Below are 19,768 nucleotides of genomic sequence, written 5' to 3'. Positions count from 1 at the left end.
AGATTACAACCTTCAATATTCCCGTCTCCAGTCGAATTACCTGATCTTCCCACCCTTAAATGATCAATTAATCACCTTTTAAATGCCCATTCCTGCCTACACTGCAATTATCTGAACTTTCAGCAGGATAAATAAGTAGTTGCCAACAGGCTGGGTAAACCAGTGCAGATTGCTTGTCAGTTCAGGGTTGTGGGCATGGGTCCTAGACATAGAGTAGACAATGGGGAGAAACAGTGGCCATTGAGAGTCACCCCATCTCTCCCCATAACCTCCAGTCCCAGAGGTTTCTGCCAATGTTCCCTGGCACCTCACAGCATTACAGATACAGTATTCTCGGGTGTGTGACTTCCTCTGATTGACTCTATCAGCTTGATTTGAGAGCAAGTCCCAGTCCTGCCCTCCAAACCAATCGACTGAAGGGAGATACAGCACACTTCCTCTGAAGAGTCAATGGTAGTATCTTTTTGCATTTTGATTAAGAGAACAAGACATTCAACGAAAATGGAAGATTCACTCAAGATTGTGAAAATTGATCGTGATTGTCTCTAAAGGTTAAAATTTCTAACAGCATCCTGACAGGAGCAGTCTGTCTTTAACTGGGTTTGATTTAACCAGTCATCTTTGGAGAAGTAGAGACCCAGGATTATTTGGACTGGAAGAAATGTGATGCAGCATGAACTAGGACTCAAACCAGGTGCCCTTCTCAGCAAAACAGATAACTTCAGACAACAGTTTGACAAAAACAGAGGAACATTTTGGTAAAAGTATGATTGGTCTGTGATTGATTGCCATTTGTTCTTATTTACTGAACGCTGGGTCAAAACAGTGGGTGTGGCAGCAGATGATTGCTAAGGACCAAGGTACTTAACATTTACCTGAGACACAGGTTCACCTCAGGTTAATACTTCTGCCTCAGAAACAATGATCTTTGATAATACAACATTCCTGCAGTAATGAAGTGTAATTTCTCTTGGGAGCTCATTAATATTATTTTGAAAATGACCCCTCAAGCAAATGTGTTAATAACAGAATAAATACTTAGTATCCTGTTGTAGTGCTCATGAGTGATTGAATAGAATCTATGCATGTCTTTTGACAAATGCCAATATATTGAATGTACATAAGTTTAAATGTTAAACTGGATTTTACTCTCCCCCGCCAGTGGGATTGTAACCTTGGGGCCAGCAGGGGAGACACACATACAATATGGCACAGTGGCCCAGTGGTTGGGTGGCACAGTGGTTAGCACTGCTGCCTCACAGTGCCAGAGACCAGGGTTCAATTCCCGCCTCAGGCAACTGATTGTGTGGAGTTTGCACATTCTCCCCGTGTCTGTGTGGGTTTGTTCCGGTTTCCTCCCAAAAATATGCAGATTAGGTGAATTGGCCATGCTAAATTGCCCGTCGTGTTAGGTGTAGGGGTAAATGTAGGGGAATGGGTCTGGGTGGGTGTGCTTCAGCGGGTCGGTGTGGGCTTGTTGGGCCGAAGTAATCTAATTAAATAAGCTGGGTTGTCCTCTGCTCGCTGAACCCCATCACAATGTTACCAGTGGTTTTATATATATTATGGCACATCTTCAGGGAAATAAGACTTGAACCTGGACCTTCTAGTTCAGATGTTGGCACATTATCATTGGGCCACATTATGCCCTCATTTTAACAGTGTTTGATGTGCTAATAAACAGTCAATCCAGCAATAGTTAATTTGATGGTCTTTACACAGGCAACTAATGTCCCTTGAAAGGTCCAATGTACCACTGCAGGTTTCCCTGCCATGGGCTATTGATGGGCCAGGAGTGCTGTCCTGGACTCTACTGGGTCCATTGGAGAACCCACCAAGGTGTAACTTAACTTCCTACTCGTGCTATATATCTCTCCACTAACGATTCATCAAATCTTAGCCCCCTATACCAGCTTAAGCAGGTCCCTCAAACACTTCCCAAGTTGTGACCCAGCACTGTATGGTTTCCTCATCATCCAAGTGCAGCACCAACAGTGGCCACTGCAGCTGGTGGCACGGACGTTAATGGAGAGCCACTAGCATCAATGGTTGTCCAACAGGTCTCAGAGGTAAGATGTCCTGTCCCTGAGGATCAGACATCCAGCGTTCAGCTTAATATTTGACAGTTGGCCATTCAGAGACATTCTTCTGCTGGCTGGACCTTTTGTCTGGGGTGTGCGTTTAAGAGGATGCATTGCTGGGAACACATTAGTGCATAAAACTCTGTCTGTCATGTTAACTTCAATTAAATTGAGTTAAATAGATCGAGTCTTGCATCTTATGTAATATTGTTGACTTGGGTGCTAATTTTTCCTTTTGTTTTTAAAGAAGTTGGCGTGCACCGACAATTAACGTTCATTCAGCGACCCTTAAACACAGCTATCCTGGAAGGAAGAAATGCAGTCATGGAATGTTGTGTGTCTGGATTCCCAACTCCTACAGTCATGTGGAAGAAAGGGGATGAGCTTGTTCAGACCAGGTAACCTTGTCCATTATTCACCTCTCAGAGACTCCAGCTCATCAGTCAATGAAAAACAGGGAGAACTGTCTGAAACAAAGAAAATTATGGCTGCATTATATTTTACATTTTAGTGGTTCTGTCCACATGAAATAAAGTAAAAGACAGCTTGTTTTCAAAGAGATTGATATATTGACTTTACTATTCATTACACTATCATCCTCAGCCACATGCTGCTTCCCAGTTCGGAGTTAGGGTGCCACAACACCTATTATAATGCTGAAAATTTCTAACCAGCCCATTGGATTCTCATAGTCAATTTCTCAAATCCTTTTAGAGTTCCTGGCAGCTGTCATTATCATATGTGTGAGACATTTGTCTTAGTTACTGTTTCCCACCAGTTGCATTCTTTAAGGCACATGCTACAGCACATGCAGAATACAAGCCAATTACAAAGACAATCATCACCAGACACAAAATGGGCCAAATTCAAAACAGAAAATTAAAATTTATGACTGCGGCCTTAGAGAACGTGAAAAGCACAACATGATCATTAAGTATTCATCTCAACTAATGCACCATTTGTCTATCTTGTTTTTTTGTAATTCAGTATCCGAAGGAACAGAAATTGCAAGTGTTAGCTTGCATGTTGGTAGTGATTCCCTCAGCCTCCTTGCATTTCATTTGATGTGAGTGTGTACACAAAGTACTGTATAACAAAGTGACCGTTAACTAATACACGCATAGCTAGGGCTCTTGTGGCACAGTGGTAATGCCCCTAGGTCTGGGTTCAAACCCCCCCCCCCACCCCCCCCCCACCCCCCCCGCCAATCCCTGCTTCAGAAGTGTGTAATAACATGTTTGGTTAAAAGTATATGAAGGTTTGTAGTTTCAAAGAGATGCCCAGAACTGTAATTTTCATGTTGGCCATTTTCAGTACAGTTTAGTTGGACAAAACTAGATTGGTCAGATGTAGATGACTCTTTTTCAGATTTTGCAGAAATGTGAGATTTTGTATATTATTAAATGGTTAAAATTCCACTTTTCATTTCCTATTCAACTGCAGTGCAAAATTAGCTTTGCCTCAATAAGTAAATAATAGCTTATATAATTCACATACCATAAGATGACATTGCACCTCTGTGAAAATAATGAACAAAGCAGTTTGGAATAGGCCATTATAACACAGTGTCACTGTCACGCGCAAGTTTGAAAATAACCAGCAATAGCCTGGTCAAAAACTCGACTGAGTCTCCAGCAGTGCTGTTAACATAGATAACTTTTGTTTCCTTCATAGAACCAGAGAGTTGTTGCATAGAGAAAGGTCATTCATTTCATTGTTTATCTGCTGGCCAATTAAAAAGACCTAATCAGCCTAATCTAGTCCTGGCACTGTTTAGAGTACAGTGTTCAGCTGCCAACCAACCTGATTCTGGATTAGTAGTGCTGGAAGAGCACAGCAGTTCAGGCAGCATCCAAGGAGCTTCAAAATCGACGTTTCGGGCAAAAGTCCTTCATCAGGAATAAAGGCAGTGAGCCTGAAGCATGGAGAGATAAGCTAGAGGAGGGTGGGGGTGGGGAGAGAGTAGCATAGAGTACAATAGGTGAGTGGGGGAGGGGATGAAGGTGATAGGTCAGGGAGGAGAGGGTGGAGTGGATAGGTGGAAAAGGAGATAGGCAGGTCGGACAAGTCCGGACAAGTCATGGGGACAGTGCTGAGCTGGAAGTTTAGAACTAGGGTGAGGTGGGGCAAGGGGAAATGAGGAAGCTGTTGAAGTCCACATTGATGCCCTGGGGTTGAAGTGTTCCGAGGCAGAAGATGAGGCGTTCTTCCTCCAGGCGTCTGGTGGTGAGGGAGTGGCGGTGAAGGCGGCCCAGGATCTCCATGTCCTCGGCAGAGTGGGATGGGGGAGTTGAAATGTTGGACCACGGGGCGGTGTGGTTGATTGGTGCAGGTGTCCCGGAGATGTTCCCTAAAGCGCTCTGCTAGGAGGCGCCCAGTCTCTCCAATGTAGAGGAGACCAAATTGGGAGCAACGGATACAATAAATGATATTAGTGGATGTGCAAGTAAAACTTTGATGGATGTGGAAGGCTCCTTTAGGGCCTTGGATAGAGATGAGGGAGGAGGTGTGGCCGCAGGTTTTACAGTTCCTGCGGTGGCAGGGGAAAGTGCCAGGATGGGAGGGTGGGTTGTAGGGGGGCGTGGACCTGACCAGGTAGTCACAGAGGGAACGGTCTTTGCAGAAGGCGGAAAGGGGTGGGGAGGGAAATATATCCCTGGTGGTGGGGTCTTTTTGGAGGTGGCGGAAATGTCGGCGGATGACTTGGTTTATGCGAAGGTTGGTCAGGTGGAAGGTGAGCACCAGGGGCGTTCTGTCCTTGTTACGGTTGGAGGGGTGGGGTCTGAGGGCGGAGGTGCGGGATGTAGACGAGATGCGTTGGAGGGCATCTTTAACCACGTGGGAAGGGAAATTGTGGTCTGTAAAGAAGGAGGCCATCTGGTGTGTTCTGTGGTGGAACTGGTCCTCCTGGGAGGACCATCCTGACCTTTCCAATAGCTTTAACCCTATGGTCCCAAGTGATTGAACTCTTAACAAAGGTAAATATGTTCTTACTGCCAATTCTATCTCAGTCCCTCACAAGTTTGAATACTTCAATTAAATCCCCCTTCAGCCTCATCTTTCAAATATGACCGTGTATTTATTGATGTATGGGATTTGGGGATCACTGTGACTGATAGTCATTAAATTAGAATCCCTACAGTGTAGAAACAGGCCCAACTAGTCCACACCGACCCTCCAAAGAGTAATCCACCCAGACCAATTCACCTAACTCTATGGGTAATTTAGAATGGCCAATTCACCTCACCTGCACATCTTTGGACTGTGGGAGGAAACCAGAACACCTGAAGCAACCCAGATGCTCAAGGCTGGAATTGAACCTGGGACCCTGGTACTGGGAGGCAGAAGTACTAACCACTGAGCTACTGTGTCACCTTGAATTGTCAATCCCTAATTGGCCTGCTGAACATAACATTTCATGGGGGAATACCATCAACTGATCCAATCATCTGCTTTGTTTTCTAAACATATCAATTAAAACCCTTAGATTTTTTCTCAATGTGTCATCTCTTCCCTTTCTGAAGCTTTGTTTGACCACTCTTTCATTTGTGGATGATCCTTATTATAAAGAGCTCTTGTCAGACCTAACTATTTCACAAATATTTAACATGTGTGTCAGTGAAACCTAACCAACTTATCAATTCCTATCATCAACCTAAGAAGAGTCAGAAGATAGAATTTCTGCACCCCGATTTATTTTAACACTGCTGGTGAACTGAAACCAAATCTCAGAATCCCAGAAATAAATCTCTTCCTGTTAGGGAGGAATCATAGAGTCAGCAGAACATCTGGCCACGGATGTTAGACACAAAATCTGAACTGTGCTTCTTTATTCAGCAGACCCTTGTGCTTCTGCTCTCAGAGAATCAGCACATTAAACATAAACATTCAATTCATTGATACTAAAGCTCAAGTTGATTTTATTTGGTGAAGACAACTGTGTATCTCTCAGAAGATCTGCTCTTCAATACCAAACAGCAGACAATTGTAATTGTTTCAGGTCCAGAAAGTACTCAATGCTGGCTGGAAGTAACTTGCTCATCAAAAGCGTGACTGAACAAGATGCCGGGCTTTATACATGTGTTGCCAACTCTGAGAATAAGACAGTCGGTGCCTCAGCAGAGCTCTCTGTGATGGGTATGTTTAATTTGATAATTTATCTAGTAATGGTGTCACTTAGCATGTCATACAAAAACTCTATTAAAAATATTGAATGTTTTAGACAACAGTCTTGTTCAACTGTGTTCCAATAATTGCTTTTACGTCTATGAGCAAATAGTCAGTTAGATTGTGTAGCAGTTATGCCAGAGAAACTTTGGTAAAACATAATTGTGACAGTTACAAATTGTAATGCCATGTCCATTTGAGCTGGATAAAGGACCAAAATAGACAGAGATTTTCAACTGCCAAAATTGCAATTTTTCTTTGAGACCATTACGAGCTGATACTAAAATGAGGAGGCTGTGTTTAGAGATGTATCTCTTTTGTAATAATAACCAGAGAAATCATGAGATATCGAAGAATATTGTTTTAAAAAATCTGCAAACCTTATCCAATGCATTAATAAGTCTGATAGAGATACTAAATCAGTGTATACTTGAAAACAACTAGCAAAATGGAGCAGACATGTCTCATTTGCAAATGTTTTTATTGCCTTTTTTGGTGAGTTCAAATGTTTGTGATAAAGACAAAGTTGTAAGTGAAAATTTTGAACACTCAGTTGCAACAGAATGGGATTGATTTTTATTCGTCCTCCCATTCTTAGATAAACAATAAAAGAAAATCAGGAGTGAATGATTTAATCACCATAAGGAAACAATGTCATTTTCCTCTCATTTAACTTAATGATAAGCATTGTTAAAGGTGCACAACTTATTCTCTCAGCCCTGCACAGCTCGCTTCTATCTCCTTCTGAAAATCCACAAACAGGACTAGCTACCCATTGTTTCAGCCTGCTCCTGCCCCATGGAACTCGTGTCTTCCTACCTTGACTCAGTCTTCTCTCCCTGGCCCAGTCCTAGCCCACATACATCTGTGATTCCTCTGTTTTGGAATTTCCAGTTTACAGGCCCCAGCTGCCTCCTCTTTCCCAAGGACATGTAATCCCTTTACACGTCCATGCCCCACCAGGATGGTCTCAGGGCTTTCCGCTTCTTCATGGAGCAAGAGTCTGAATCGTCCCCACCCCCACCCTCCTTCACCTGGCCGAGCTCACCCTCACCCTCAACAACTTCTCTTTTAACTCCTTTCATTTTTCCTCAGGTGAGAGGGGTGGCCATGGGTACCAGCATGGGCTCCCAATTAAGCCTGTCTCTTCATGGGGTATTGGAACATTCCTTTACAGTCCTATTCAGGCCCCCACCCACAATTCTTTCTGTGATACATTGATATATCATTGGTGCTGCTTCACTTTCTTGTTCAGAATTGAAAAAATTCATCGACTCCACTTCCAATTTCCATCCCGCCCTCACTTTCATCTGGCCTATCTTCTGACTCCTTCCTTTCTTGATACCTCTGTTTCCATTTCTAGGGATAGGTTGGCCACTGACATCCACTCTCAACCCACCAACTCCCACAGTTACCTGAACTATGCATCCTCGCATCCTGTTTCCTGTAAAAACTCCATTCCATCTCTCAGTTCCTCCATCTCCGTCGCATATGTTCCAAAAGGGCCAACTTCATCAAGGGAGACTCCGAAATGCCCCACCTTCTTCCTCAACTGAGGATTCCCCAGCACTGTTGACAAGAAGATCCTCAACGAGGTCCAAACCATTTCCTGCACTACTGTCCTCATCCCCTCTTCTCCCTGTCACAACAGCGAAAGGTTTGCCCTTATCCTCACCTACCATCCCACCAGCATCCACATTCAGAGGATCATCAACTGCCATTTCTGCCACCTCCAGCGAAATGCTGCATATATTCCCCTCCCCTCCCTTGTCTGCCTTCCGGAGGGATCCCTCCCTCTGGGACACCCTGGTCCACTCTTCCTTCACTCCCAACACCTCACCATGCCCACGTCATCTTCCCCTGCAGCCGCCAAAAGTGTAACACCTGCCCATTTACCTCCTCTCTCCTCTGTAGCCAAGGGGCCTAACATACCTTCCAGATGAAACAGAACTTTACCTGCAGTTCTCACAATCTAGTGTACTACATTCACCTCTTATAATGTGGTCTCCTCTATATTGGGGAAACAAAGAGGAAACTGGGCGACCGCTTCACAGAACATTTACATTCTGCCCACAAAGCTTCGAGTTGTCTGTCACTTTAACACACCGCCCTGTTCTCTGCCCAGCATCTCTGTCTCAGGTTTGCTGCAGTGTTCCAGTGAAGCTCAGTGCAAGCTGGAAGAACAGCACCTCATTTTAGGCTTGGGGATCCTGTGGTCCTCCAGACTCAATACTGAGTTCAAAATTTTCAGGCATGAACTCCCTCATGGCCTAGCTCCCTCCCACACACTCCAGGCCTTGTTATCCCACAGTCTGCCATTACACAGTACCTATTGTTAGTCACTAAGAGTCCCCATTAACAGCTCTTCACCCTCCCAGCCAGATTATTATCCACTCCTTTGTCTATCCAACTGTTCTTCTCGTTCTCTGGGCTCAACCCCTACCTATTGTTTACTCCTTACTCCCTCCTCCCTCCCTATCTTCTGCATATAAACTGACATTTTCCAAGCTACCATCTGTCTTGAAGAAGGGTCACCGCACCCAAAACAGTAACTTTGATTTCTCTTCACAGATGTTGCCAGACCTGCTGAGCTTTTTGAGCAACTTCTGTTTTTGTTATAGTTTTTAAATCTGTTTACTGGACTTCATTTGGATAAAGTTCAACACCCAGGTGCTACAAATGAGAATTATCTTCTGTGTCATGCTGTAATAGTACAATACACTCTACCTTAGAATGACAGTTGCAAAGCGTACACCCGTCAGTTTAAATATGATCATCCTGGCGATGTCATATTGATAAGAATATGTAAAATCCCCCTTGATGTTAGGGAGGAGGAAGTACAGCTAGCTCACTGATGTATACATTCAATGGCTGGTTTCAGTTTAGCACTAAAAGTAGGCAATTGCCCCATATATTTCTGACAAGGCACCTTTGTGGAAAAGACTGATAAAGTCTGTTTGTTTTTGCCTTTTTTTAAAAAATTGAAAGTTTTGAAAAATGAATCATTGTGAGATTTTGCACTGCTTGGTCTGCTTGCAAAAGTGCTGGAGGAGGCTGAAGATTGAAAGCCCTGTGATCTAACATGAGCACCTACCATTTTCACAGTGGGGAGAATGGGATCAGATGGTATTTCTCACATTTTTGAAGGTTTTTGGCCAGAAGCTGACAGATGTCTCCACTCTGTTCTGACTTTGATGACCCAGGTGTGCAAAATTCAATGTGCACAGGTTAGACTTGGTCAGAGCTTTGTGGATTTATTTTCATAACCAAGGTACCCTCTGGATATAGTGCTAGGATACTTTGGGAAAAAGGAAATGTTCTTTGGGGTTGTTAAAAACAGATGTTCATCTGTGTAAAATGTACATAAGCTCATTTACTGTCATTTTCATTGGAACTGATGATAGACACTTAGAGCTTTATATTATTTAATCTTAGCAATTGCCCTGAAATTTTCCCATGATGTACTGGGTGAGTTTCCATGTTAGATGGAAAGGAAAAGAGTGGTAGGGGATTTGGATTAGCATGAGTTAGCATTAAATTGACATAGAGGGCCATGACTATAGGCTTTAAAGATAGATTGGCGTGGACATGACTGAGGGATTGTGGGGGTTGTGTAAAGGTGCATGAGAAAAACATTCATTCAGTTATACACTTAGACAAGTGACATGAGCAGAGATTCTAGTGACTCACTTGCTGATTATTCCTTCCTTATGGTGAGGAAGTGTCTGTTGAAGCATTCCTGAGGTCTGCAATCAATACTTTGTGATTAGTGAGCATCAATCTCTGCCCTACCATCTGCTGGAGCACCAATGTATTGGTCCTCTGCATAGATGACAGTCATGTACAAGTTTCTATTTTATGAAACTACATAATGTTAAAGTGCATGCTTTTAGAACATATTACTTTCATTCTGTTGTGCCATTCCCATTTTTCAGTTTGCTGTAGTCCATTTGACTGATCTTAAGGCTGAGAGAGCGCTAATTCATGAGGCAATCCCATAAGGCTATAGTTTGATTGTAAGTTCTATGCCTGAGTAAAGTTCTTTTTTTGTTAATCACAACTTAGCCTATTTCTCTTCTAAAGGAACCAACTCTCTTCAACTATTCTACTATTCTCTGCTGCTTCAGCCTGGTGTTGATGCTTCCTGTCTGAGTTTTTGTGTGAGGCACTTAGCATTGGAGGAGATCAACCGTCACACCATCCTGTAATCTCATGATGTTTGAGCATTTTATCACCTCAGGTTTTTTTTCCCTGTAGTTGATCCTGAATTAATAAAGCTTTAGTCTCATGATCGCATTGAGCTTCTTCAAAGGGCAAATTCACATATTAGCTTTTTAACTAGTAACTTAGAACCTTTGGTGATATAACATGTTACATGCAGAAGTATGTTATGGAACAGAAAACTAGACATTTCATTATTCAGCCACATGTAAATAGAAATTTCATTGCAGCAACCTCATCAGTGCAATGCACTTTGCATGCTTCAGCTCAAATACACAACATTGTAACATCTCAAAGTGAATTGATTTCCCTTCAAAGAATTTCTTAAGAGTTTCATCCTTTTTATTTGAATGGCTTCTTTGTTATTACAGTTTAGCATCATAGGGCTGTATTTGATCACACTAAGCGACCAGCTGTACTAATTCAGCATGACGCCATTAAAGATATCATAATTCAATTAATACTCTGTGCTCCACTTGTATCATTGAAGTTGAACTGCTACATTTGGTTTAGGATCAAAAAAAGGAAATACAGTTAGCGTCCCTACTGTTGATCACTACTTTGTGACTATTACAGAAAAGTACATGATGTGAATGTTGGATGAATATAGGACCAAATCTGGCTGCAATAGAATAAATGGTGAAATTGTGATGAAGCTGGTCCCTTAACAAGGTTAGCTTGTCCTTGTTCTTTATTTCAGAGTGGTCTTAAAGACATAGGTTCCAGGGTGTCTAATTTTGATGGATTTTAGGGCCAATTTGAAAAGAATCAGGGTTCTGTACATGGGAGGTATTGGAGGAGCCTGGAGATCTCAGAGCATTACAGGGTTGGAGGAGGTTCTTGAGTGAGTGAGCACGTCTCTGTGGATGATTTGAAAACGAGGGAAATCATTTTAAAACTGCTTAAAATGTGTCAGTAAATGAATGGATGGATGATGGATGAACAGGATCAGTAACCTCAGAAAAAGATTGAAAACTTGAGGGGGAAAATGTTACCTTCAGTAACATTTTTAAAATATCACTTTTCCTGTTGAAGATGGAAAACTGTAATAATAATTTAATGGATAGTCATGCTCTGTTGATTCATGATGTAGATAAAAATACTGCATTTGAATTATATCATCATCATTGTTCAACTGCTATACAGTAATCGAGGCATAGAGTCTTAGAGTGTTGCCTCCCTGGCGCAAGGGTCAGGTATGTCCCTGAGCAGTAACAGGGGGAAGGTGATAAGGCAGAGGTTGTGTTGCACATTGGTACCACATTGAGATAGTTAGAATGAGTGATGAAATTCTGCATCAGGAGTTCAGGGAGATGGTCAGTAGAGGTAAGAAGCAGGACCTAGAAGGCAGCAGAACAAGTTAATGGGGTGGGTAAGAAAGTGCACTAGAAACTTGCCTTTATCATCAACGCACAGATGATAAGAGCAGAGAGGTCATGTTGGAGCTGTACAGAACTTTGGTTAGGCCACATCTGCAGTACTGTGTGCAGTTCTAGTCACCACACTTTAGGAAGGAATTGTTCTGAAAGAGGAGATTCACTCGTATGTTGCCTGGAATGGAACATTTCAACTATGGGGAGAGGCTGGATAAGCTTAGATTGTTTTCTTTGGAGAAGTTGAAGGAGACCTGATAAAGGTCTATAAGATTATGAGAGGCATGGACAGGATGGACAGAATATGGTTCTGAGAGAGGCCCATCCGACCTGAAATGTTAATCCTGGTTTCTCTCCACAGATGCTGCCAGACCCTGCAGAGGTTTTCCAGAAATTTCTGTTTTTGTTTGTGAACTAAATGCAACCATTCCCCTTAGTTAAAAGGTGAATAACAAGGGGACATAATTTTCAAGTAGAAAACACTGGGATTGGAAGAGATGTGAGGAAAAGTAGAGTCTAGATTAGTGTGGTGCTGGAAAAGCACAGCAGGTCAGGCAGCATCCGAGGAGCAGGAAAATCAACTACAGATGCTAGAAATCAGAGTCTAGATTAGCGTGGTGCTGGAAAAACACAGCAGGTCAGGGGGCACCAGAGGAGCAAGAAAAGCAGAACAAGTAGAAAAGGTATTGTAGGTAGACACAGTAGAAAATGTGGGTGATGATGGGACGTGGAATGCACTGCCTGGAAATGTCTCAGCCTTGAAAAAAGTATTTTGATCAGCGGTTGCAATGGCATAAAATTCAAGGCTAAAGGCCTAGCGCAGGAAAGTGAATGGTGCAGGTAATAGTGTATTTGTGGTGGTGCAGACTTGATGGACCCAAGGTGTTCTTCTGTATTGAATGATTTATTTTGCAGCACTCCAGTGTAATAACAATAAAGTAGGCTTGAACTTAAATGAAAATAAAAATAGAAAGTGCTGGAGAAACAGGATTCAACACGTTAATTCTTGTTTCTCTCTCCACAGATGCTTCCAGATCTGTTGAGTTTCTCGAGCACTTTCTGTTTTTATTTCAGACTTTCAGCATCCACCAAATTTTACTTTTATTTGAACTTCAATGGACTTGGCTTTCTGAAGCAAGGTTGATCGTGCTTCCACTGAACCAAGACTAATACTTATGGCTTATGGAATGAAAGACATCTACTCAAATGGGCAACATGAAATGCATTCACTTTAATGCCAGGAGTATAGCGTGTAATGCAGATGAGCTTCGGGCTTGGATTGGTGCCTGGGATTATGACATTATTGCCATCACAGAAACTTGGTTGAAGGAAGGGCATGATGATTGGCAACTAAATGTTCCAGGACATAGATGTTTCAGACAGGATAGGGGGAGGGGGAGGAGTTGCATTGTTGGTCAGGGATGATATCACAGCTGTGCTAAAGGATGACATTATGGCGGCCTTGGCTAGTAAGGCATTACGGGTGGAGCTGAGAAATAATAAAGGTGCAGTTACATTGTTGGGGCTGTATTACAGACCTCCCAACAGTGAGCGTGAGGTAGAAGACCAAATAGGTAAGCAGATTATGAATAGATGTAGAGGCAATAGGGTAGTGGTCATGGAAGATTTAAATTTTCCCAACATTGACTGGGATACACTTAGCGTCAGAGGTCTGGATGGGGTAGAATTTGTACGAAGCGTCCAGGAGAGTTTTCTAGAGCAGTATGTCAATAATCCGACAAGGGAAGGGGCCATATTGGACCTGGTACTGGGGAGCGAGCCAGGACAGGTGGTAGAAGTTGCAGTGGGGGATTTCTTTGGGAACAGTGACCACAATTCTGTAAGTTTTAGAATACTCGTAGGTAAAGAAGAGAGTGGTCTAAAAGGAAGAGTACTAAACTGGGCCAAGGGCAATTATATCAAAATTAGGCAGGAGCTGGGAAATGTGGATTGGATACAGCTATTTGAAGGGAAGTCCACATTTGGGATGTGGGAGGCTTTCAAAGATAGGTTAATGGTAGTGCAGAATAGCCATGTCCCATTGAAGGCAAAGGATAGGACCGGCAAGATTCGTGAACCGTGGATGACAGGAGAAATTGTACAACAAGCCAAGAAGAAAAGGGAAGCGTGCATAAGGTGTAGGCAGCTAAGAACAGAACGGACCCTGGAGGAATATCAGAAGAGTAGGACAAGTCTTAAACAAGGAATCAAGCGGGCTAAAAGGGGTCATGAAATAGCTTTAGCGAGCAGAATTAAGGGAAATCCCAAAGCATTTTATTCTTATATAAGAGGCAAGCGGGTAACTAGACAAAAGGTTGGTCCACTAAAGGATAATGAAGGAAGACTGTGTGCTGAACCTGAGAGAATGGGTGAGATTCTGAATGATTACTTTGCATCAGTGTTCACTGAGGAGAGGGACATGATGAATCTTAAGATCAGAGATAGAAGTTTGATTGGTCTTAGTTGGCATAAGTAGGGAAGATGTGTTGGGTAGGCTAGAGGTTATTAAGGTGGACAAATCCCCAGGACCGGATGGGATCTATCCCAGGTTGCTGAGGAAGGTGAGAGAGGAAATAGCTGGGACCCTGACAGATATCATTGTGGAGTCCTTAAATACAGGTGAGGTGCTGGAGGACTGGAAGGTTGCTCATGTTGTCCCCCTGTACAAGAAGGGTAGTAGGGATATTCCGGCTAACTACAGACCAGTGAGCCTGACATCGGTGATGGGGAAGTTGCTGGAGAGGGTGATGAGAGATCGGATCTATTTATATTTAGAAAAGAATGAGCTTATCAGTGATAAACAACATGGTTTTATGTGGGGGAGATCGTGCCGTATCAACTTCTTTGAGGAAGTGACCAAGTTGTTAGATGAAGGAAGGACTGTTGATGTCATATACATGGACTTTAGTAAGGCGTTTGATAAGGTTCCCCATTGTAGACTAATGGAGAAAGTGAAGTCACATGGTGTGCAGGGTGTTCTAGCTAGGTGGATAAAGAACAACAGGAGACAGAGAATAATAGTTGAAGGGAGTTTCTCAAAATGGAGAAAGGTGACCAGTGCTATTCCACCGGGGTTGGTCTTGGGGCCACTGTTGTTTGTAATATACATAAATGATCTGGAAGAAGGCATGATCAGCAAGTTTGCAGATGACACAAAGATTGGTGGAGTAGCAGTAAGCATAAGGGACTGTCAGAGAATATAGGAGATATAGATAGACCGGAGAGTTGGGCGGAAAAGTGGCAGATGGCTTTTAATCCAGACAAATGTGAGGTGATGCACTTAGGCAAGACTAATTCTAGAGCGAATTGTACAATTAATGGAAGAGCCTTGGGAAAAGTTGATGAGCAGAGAGATCTGGGAGTGCAGGTCCATTGTACCCTGAAGGTTGCTGCACAGGTGGATAGAATGGTCAAGAAGGCATAGAGTATGCTTGCCTTTATCGGACGGGGTATTGAGTATAAGAGCTGGCATGCCTTGTTAAAATTGTACAAGACATTGGTTTGGCCGCATTTACAATACTGTGTACAGTCCTGGTCGCCACATTACCAAAAGGATGTGGATGCTTTGGAGAGGGTGCAGAGAAGGTTTTGTAAGGATGTTGCCTGGTATGGAGGGTGCTAGCTATGAAAAGAAGGTGAATAGGTTAGGTTTATTTTCACTAGAAAAAAGGAGATCGAGGGGGGACCTGATTGAGGTTTACAAAATCATGAAGGGTATAGACAGGGTAGATAGAGATAAGCTTTTTCCCAGGGTGAAGGATTCAACAATGAGAGGTCATGCTTTAAAGGTGAGAGGTGGAAAGTTTAAGGGGGATACACGTGGCAAGTACTTCACACAGAGGGCGGTGGGCGTTTGGAATGTGTTGCCAGCAGAGGTGGTAGAGGCAGGCACGGTAGATTAATTTATGGGCGGCACGGTGGCACAGTGGTTAGCACTGCTGCCTCGCAGCGCTGGAGACCCGGGTTCAATTCCCGCCTCAGGCGACTGACTGTGTGGAGTTTGCACGTTCTCCCCGTGTCTGCGTGGGTTTCCTCCGGGTGCTCCGGTTTCCTCCCACAGTCCAAATATGTGCAGGCCAGGTGAATTGGCCATGCTAAATTGCCCATAGTGTTAGGTAAGGGGTAGATGTAGATGTAGATGTAGATGTAGATGTAGGGGTATGGGTGGGTTACGCTTCGGCGGGGCGGTGTGGACTTGTTGGGCCGGAGGGCCTGTTTCCACACTGTAAGTAATCTAATCTAATCTAATCTAAGATGCATCTGGACAGATGCATGAGTAGGTGGGGAGCAGAGGGATACAGATGCTTAAGAATTGACCGACAGGTTTAGACAGTACATTTGGATCGGCTCAGGCTTGGAGGGCCAAAGGGCCTATTCCTGGGCTGTAAATGTTCTTTATTGCATACTGTAATATAATATTCTCTCATACATTTGGCCTGAATGCTTCTGGGAGAAACAGAGGGATTGGAAGAGATGTGAGGAAAATCGATTTGAAAGGAAGGGAAAGGAAGAGCTCAGCCAAATCAGAGTTCCTGTGTCTGATGAGTATCTGTACTGGGATGTTGTATTGATTTCAGGGGTTTGTGTTCACAGCTCCTGAAGATAGGTAGTCAAGCATTTGTCTTCAATTTTCAGAATGTTAATTGAGTTTGTTAAGAAGCAGCAATTTTAATGTGATTTACTATTTAATTGGATACATAAATCAAATATATAACTTGCAACAGATGAGAATTCTTTACCAATCCCAAAGCATTTCTGGGGAAGGGAGGGGCAGAGGTCGCAGTTTCGAAGTGGTGGAGTGTTCATCCCTGATTTTGTGCAGTTTTTGGTGGCAACACTCTTTGTTCTTCATCAGAAAAAAAAGAACTTAGTTCTATTGAAGGGTCAGCAGACTCGAAACATTAACTCTGCTTCCTGTCCACTGATATTGCCAGACCTGCTGAGTTTCTACAGCAATTTCTGTTTTTGTTTCAGTTCTTAATATTGGCTGTTCTTTGCTTAATTTTAGTCTTTGTTCCTCCCTCGACCCCGTTTCTGCGTGACTTTCCAACAGGCCCTCCTGTTTCCTCCCACAGTCCGAAGATGTGTCGGTTAGGTGAATTGGCCATGCTAAATTACCTACAGTGTTCAGGGTTGTGTTGGTTAAGTGCATTAGTCAGAGTAAATGTAGAATAATAGGGTAGGGGAATCGGCTGGGTGGGTTACTCTTTGGAGGGTCAGTGTGGACTTGTTGGGCTGAAGGGCCTGTTTCCACACTAGGGATTCTATGATTTAGGGGAACTCCTCATCTTCCTCCAAGAAGATAGTGGGCCATTCCCCTTGATCTTAACTCACTCTCTGTCTCTCTCTCTCTGCCTACCAAACCCTGTTGATGTACCTTATTTTGGGGGCTGGTAGTCAATGCTGTCTCAATCACCTGTCTGAATTCTTTCACCCAAGGACCATTGTTCCCTTGCCTACCTCCATTTGAAGATTAATTTTCATTCCTTCTTAGAACAAAGACTTCTTATTTTCCCAATCACTGCATTCATATTAGAGGTGTAGGCATCTGATAAATGTTTTGCTTATGCTAACAGAAGGTGAGTTACTACTGGAACACAGTTAAATGAGGTTTCATGCTTCACTGAAAGTATTAGATATGAAATACTACAAGAGCTCACCTTTAAAGGAGACCTGAATTTCCAACAGTACAAACAGGTTGCACCTGTAGAATTGTATCTCAATGTGACATTGTGCTTATAACACAACAATAGATCAATGATAAATATGAGTCATCCTGCAACATTCCACAGACTTACCTTTTGTAAATTGCTTGCAGAGAAACGATGTGTCTTTTGGCAGATAGAATTATTCAAAGCCCCATCTGTCCCTCTTTTCAGATGGAAAAGGTTCCATGACACTATTCAAAGAAGCACAGGGAAATTTTATGTAGCCAGCAGTTAGGCCAACAAATGCAATGTTTGCATTCATTTGAGAGGGTTAGACTGCAAGAGCAGGGATATACTGCTGAGGGTGTGTTAGGCTCTGATCAGATTGCACTTGAAATACTGTGAGTGGTTTTGGGTCCCAGACTTCAGGCAATATGTGCTGGCCCTGGAGGATGTCCAGAGCAGGTACAAAGGTTAATTCTTGGGATGAAGGATTTGTCATTTAAGGAGCGGTTGTGAACTCTAGGTCTGTGCTCGATGGAGTTTTAAAGACAAGGGAGATCTAATTGAAATTTACAGAATACTGAGAGGCCTGGATAGAGTAGATACAGCTAAGATGTTTCCACTAGTAGAAGAGGCTAGGACCTGAGGGTACAAACTCAGATGACAAATTTCTTCAGCCAGAGGTGGTGAATCTATGAAATTCATTGCCATAGGTGGCCAATACATTAAGTGTCTTTAAGACAGCGATGGATAGGCTCTTGGGTGGTAAGGGCATGATCAAATGGCAGAACAGATCAAATGGGCTGAATGGCCTAATGCTCCATTCTATATCTTATAGTCTTATGATCTCCCTTTTGTTCTACCTGATATTTCTTTCTCAGACAGCAACAATTAAACAGAATAATTCTTGTTTTGTGTGGGACCTTGTCATGTTATCAAATTAGTTGTTACAATGTATTTTAACTGGGATATGCTGATACCATGAGAAGTGTTGTATGAATCCAAATTCTTTAAGGCACTGTTGAAATCCAGGTATTATAATCTACTCGTGGTGGACCATCTGATAAATTGGCAGGAATTCAGCCAGTTTGTTTGTCTTTGAACCTCATCTATTTGTGATGAATATGGTCGATTAGACCCTACACAGTCCTTAAGCTGTGTAGAAACAATGGTAGAAATTGGTTTGGAGACCATTTGGGACTGTGCAAAATAACTTTATTCCACATTGATTCAGCTCAGTGTTCAGCGAAAGAGAAATCAGCGAGCTATCACACACAATGAACTGGAGAAAGAGAATGATTGGCAGCTCCCGTAATTCATGTGTTGCAGTAAAAGCCAGGTCACTTAATCCTCCCCAGATGCATTTAAAGGTACAGCACAGTACCAGGGGGGAAAATAATGATTGCTACACTGTTGTTACACTGAAATCTATCTTCCTCTATTAAAGATTACAAATGACAACATGGTTGGTCATGTAATATGCTGGAACTCCAAAGCATTCTGCTGAATGTAGCAGGCCATACTAGATTAGATTACTTACAGTGTGGAAACAGGCCCTTCGGCCCAACAAGTCCACACTGACCCGCCGAAGCGCAACCCACCCATACCCCTAACCTAACACTACGGGGAATTTAGCATGGCCAATTCACCTGACCTGCACATCTTTGGACTGTGGGAGGAAACCGGAGCACCCAGCGGAAACCCATGCAGACACGGGGAGAACGTGCAAACTCCACACAGTCAGTCGCCTGAGGTGGGAACTGAACCCGGGGTCTCTGGCGCTGTGAGGCAGCAGTGCTAACCACTGTGCCACAGTGCCACCCACAACTGGATGAGGTGGAGGGGAAACCACTGTGATTTTCTACCAGGTAAGCTATTAACAGATAGGCTCCAATTAGATCCTTGAGTTGTATGGAGTTATTTTTTTAATCTGTCAGGGCAGCAGTACAAGTAACAATGATTGACTTTCATTTTTTTCATGTGGTGGGAAATTAAACAAAGCCAGTGAATGTTTCTGGTGATCACTGCTCAAAAAATGTGGTTTTTTTCAGAGTTTTGGCAAAGACTGGATTGCACCTGGTGATGTCAATCTCAGCATTGTACTAGAATACAATTGTTGTCCACAGATTCATCCCACAATATGAACGAGGAATTGGTGGTGGGGAGGGGGACTGTAGTTTTAAACTTGAAGGAACATTGAACATAGAACATTACAACACAGTACAGGCCCTTTGGCCCTCGATGTTGCACCAATCTGTGAAACCAATCTGAAGCC

The 19,768-nt window shown here is 43.0% G+C and overlaps 1 protein-coding gene across 2 annotated transcripts in view; it reads left to right on the top strand.

The window, feature by feature from the left end:
* Nucleotides 1-19,768, top strand: part of dcc (DCC netrin 1 receptor) — a 1,336,447-nt gene that overhangs the window by 692,537 nt on the left and 624,142 nt on the right. For both annotated transcript variants that reach the window (XM_072574203.1, XM_072574193.1), the window contains exons 4-5: nucleotides 2,329-2,479; nucleotides 6,082-6,218. In XM_072574203.1, the coding sequence (XP_072430304.1) occupies nucleotides 2,329-2,479; nucleotides 6,082-6,218 (288 nt within the window). The remainder of the gene's footprint in view (nucleotides 1-2,328; nucleotides 2,480-6,081; nucleotides 6,219-19,768) is intronic.

Source organism: Chiloscyllium punctatum, chromosome 1 (assembly GCF_047496795.1).
Source record: "Chiloscyllium punctatum isolate Juve2018m chromosome 1, sChiPun1.3, whole genome shotgun sequence".
NCBI classification, from domain to species: Eukaryota; Metazoa; Chordata; class Chondrichthyes; order Orectolobiformes; family Hemiscylliidae; genus Chiloscyllium; species Chiloscyllium punctatum.
The sequence above is the reverse complement of the archived record's forward strand: the minus strand, read 5'-3'. Positions and strand labels throughout refer to the sequence as shown.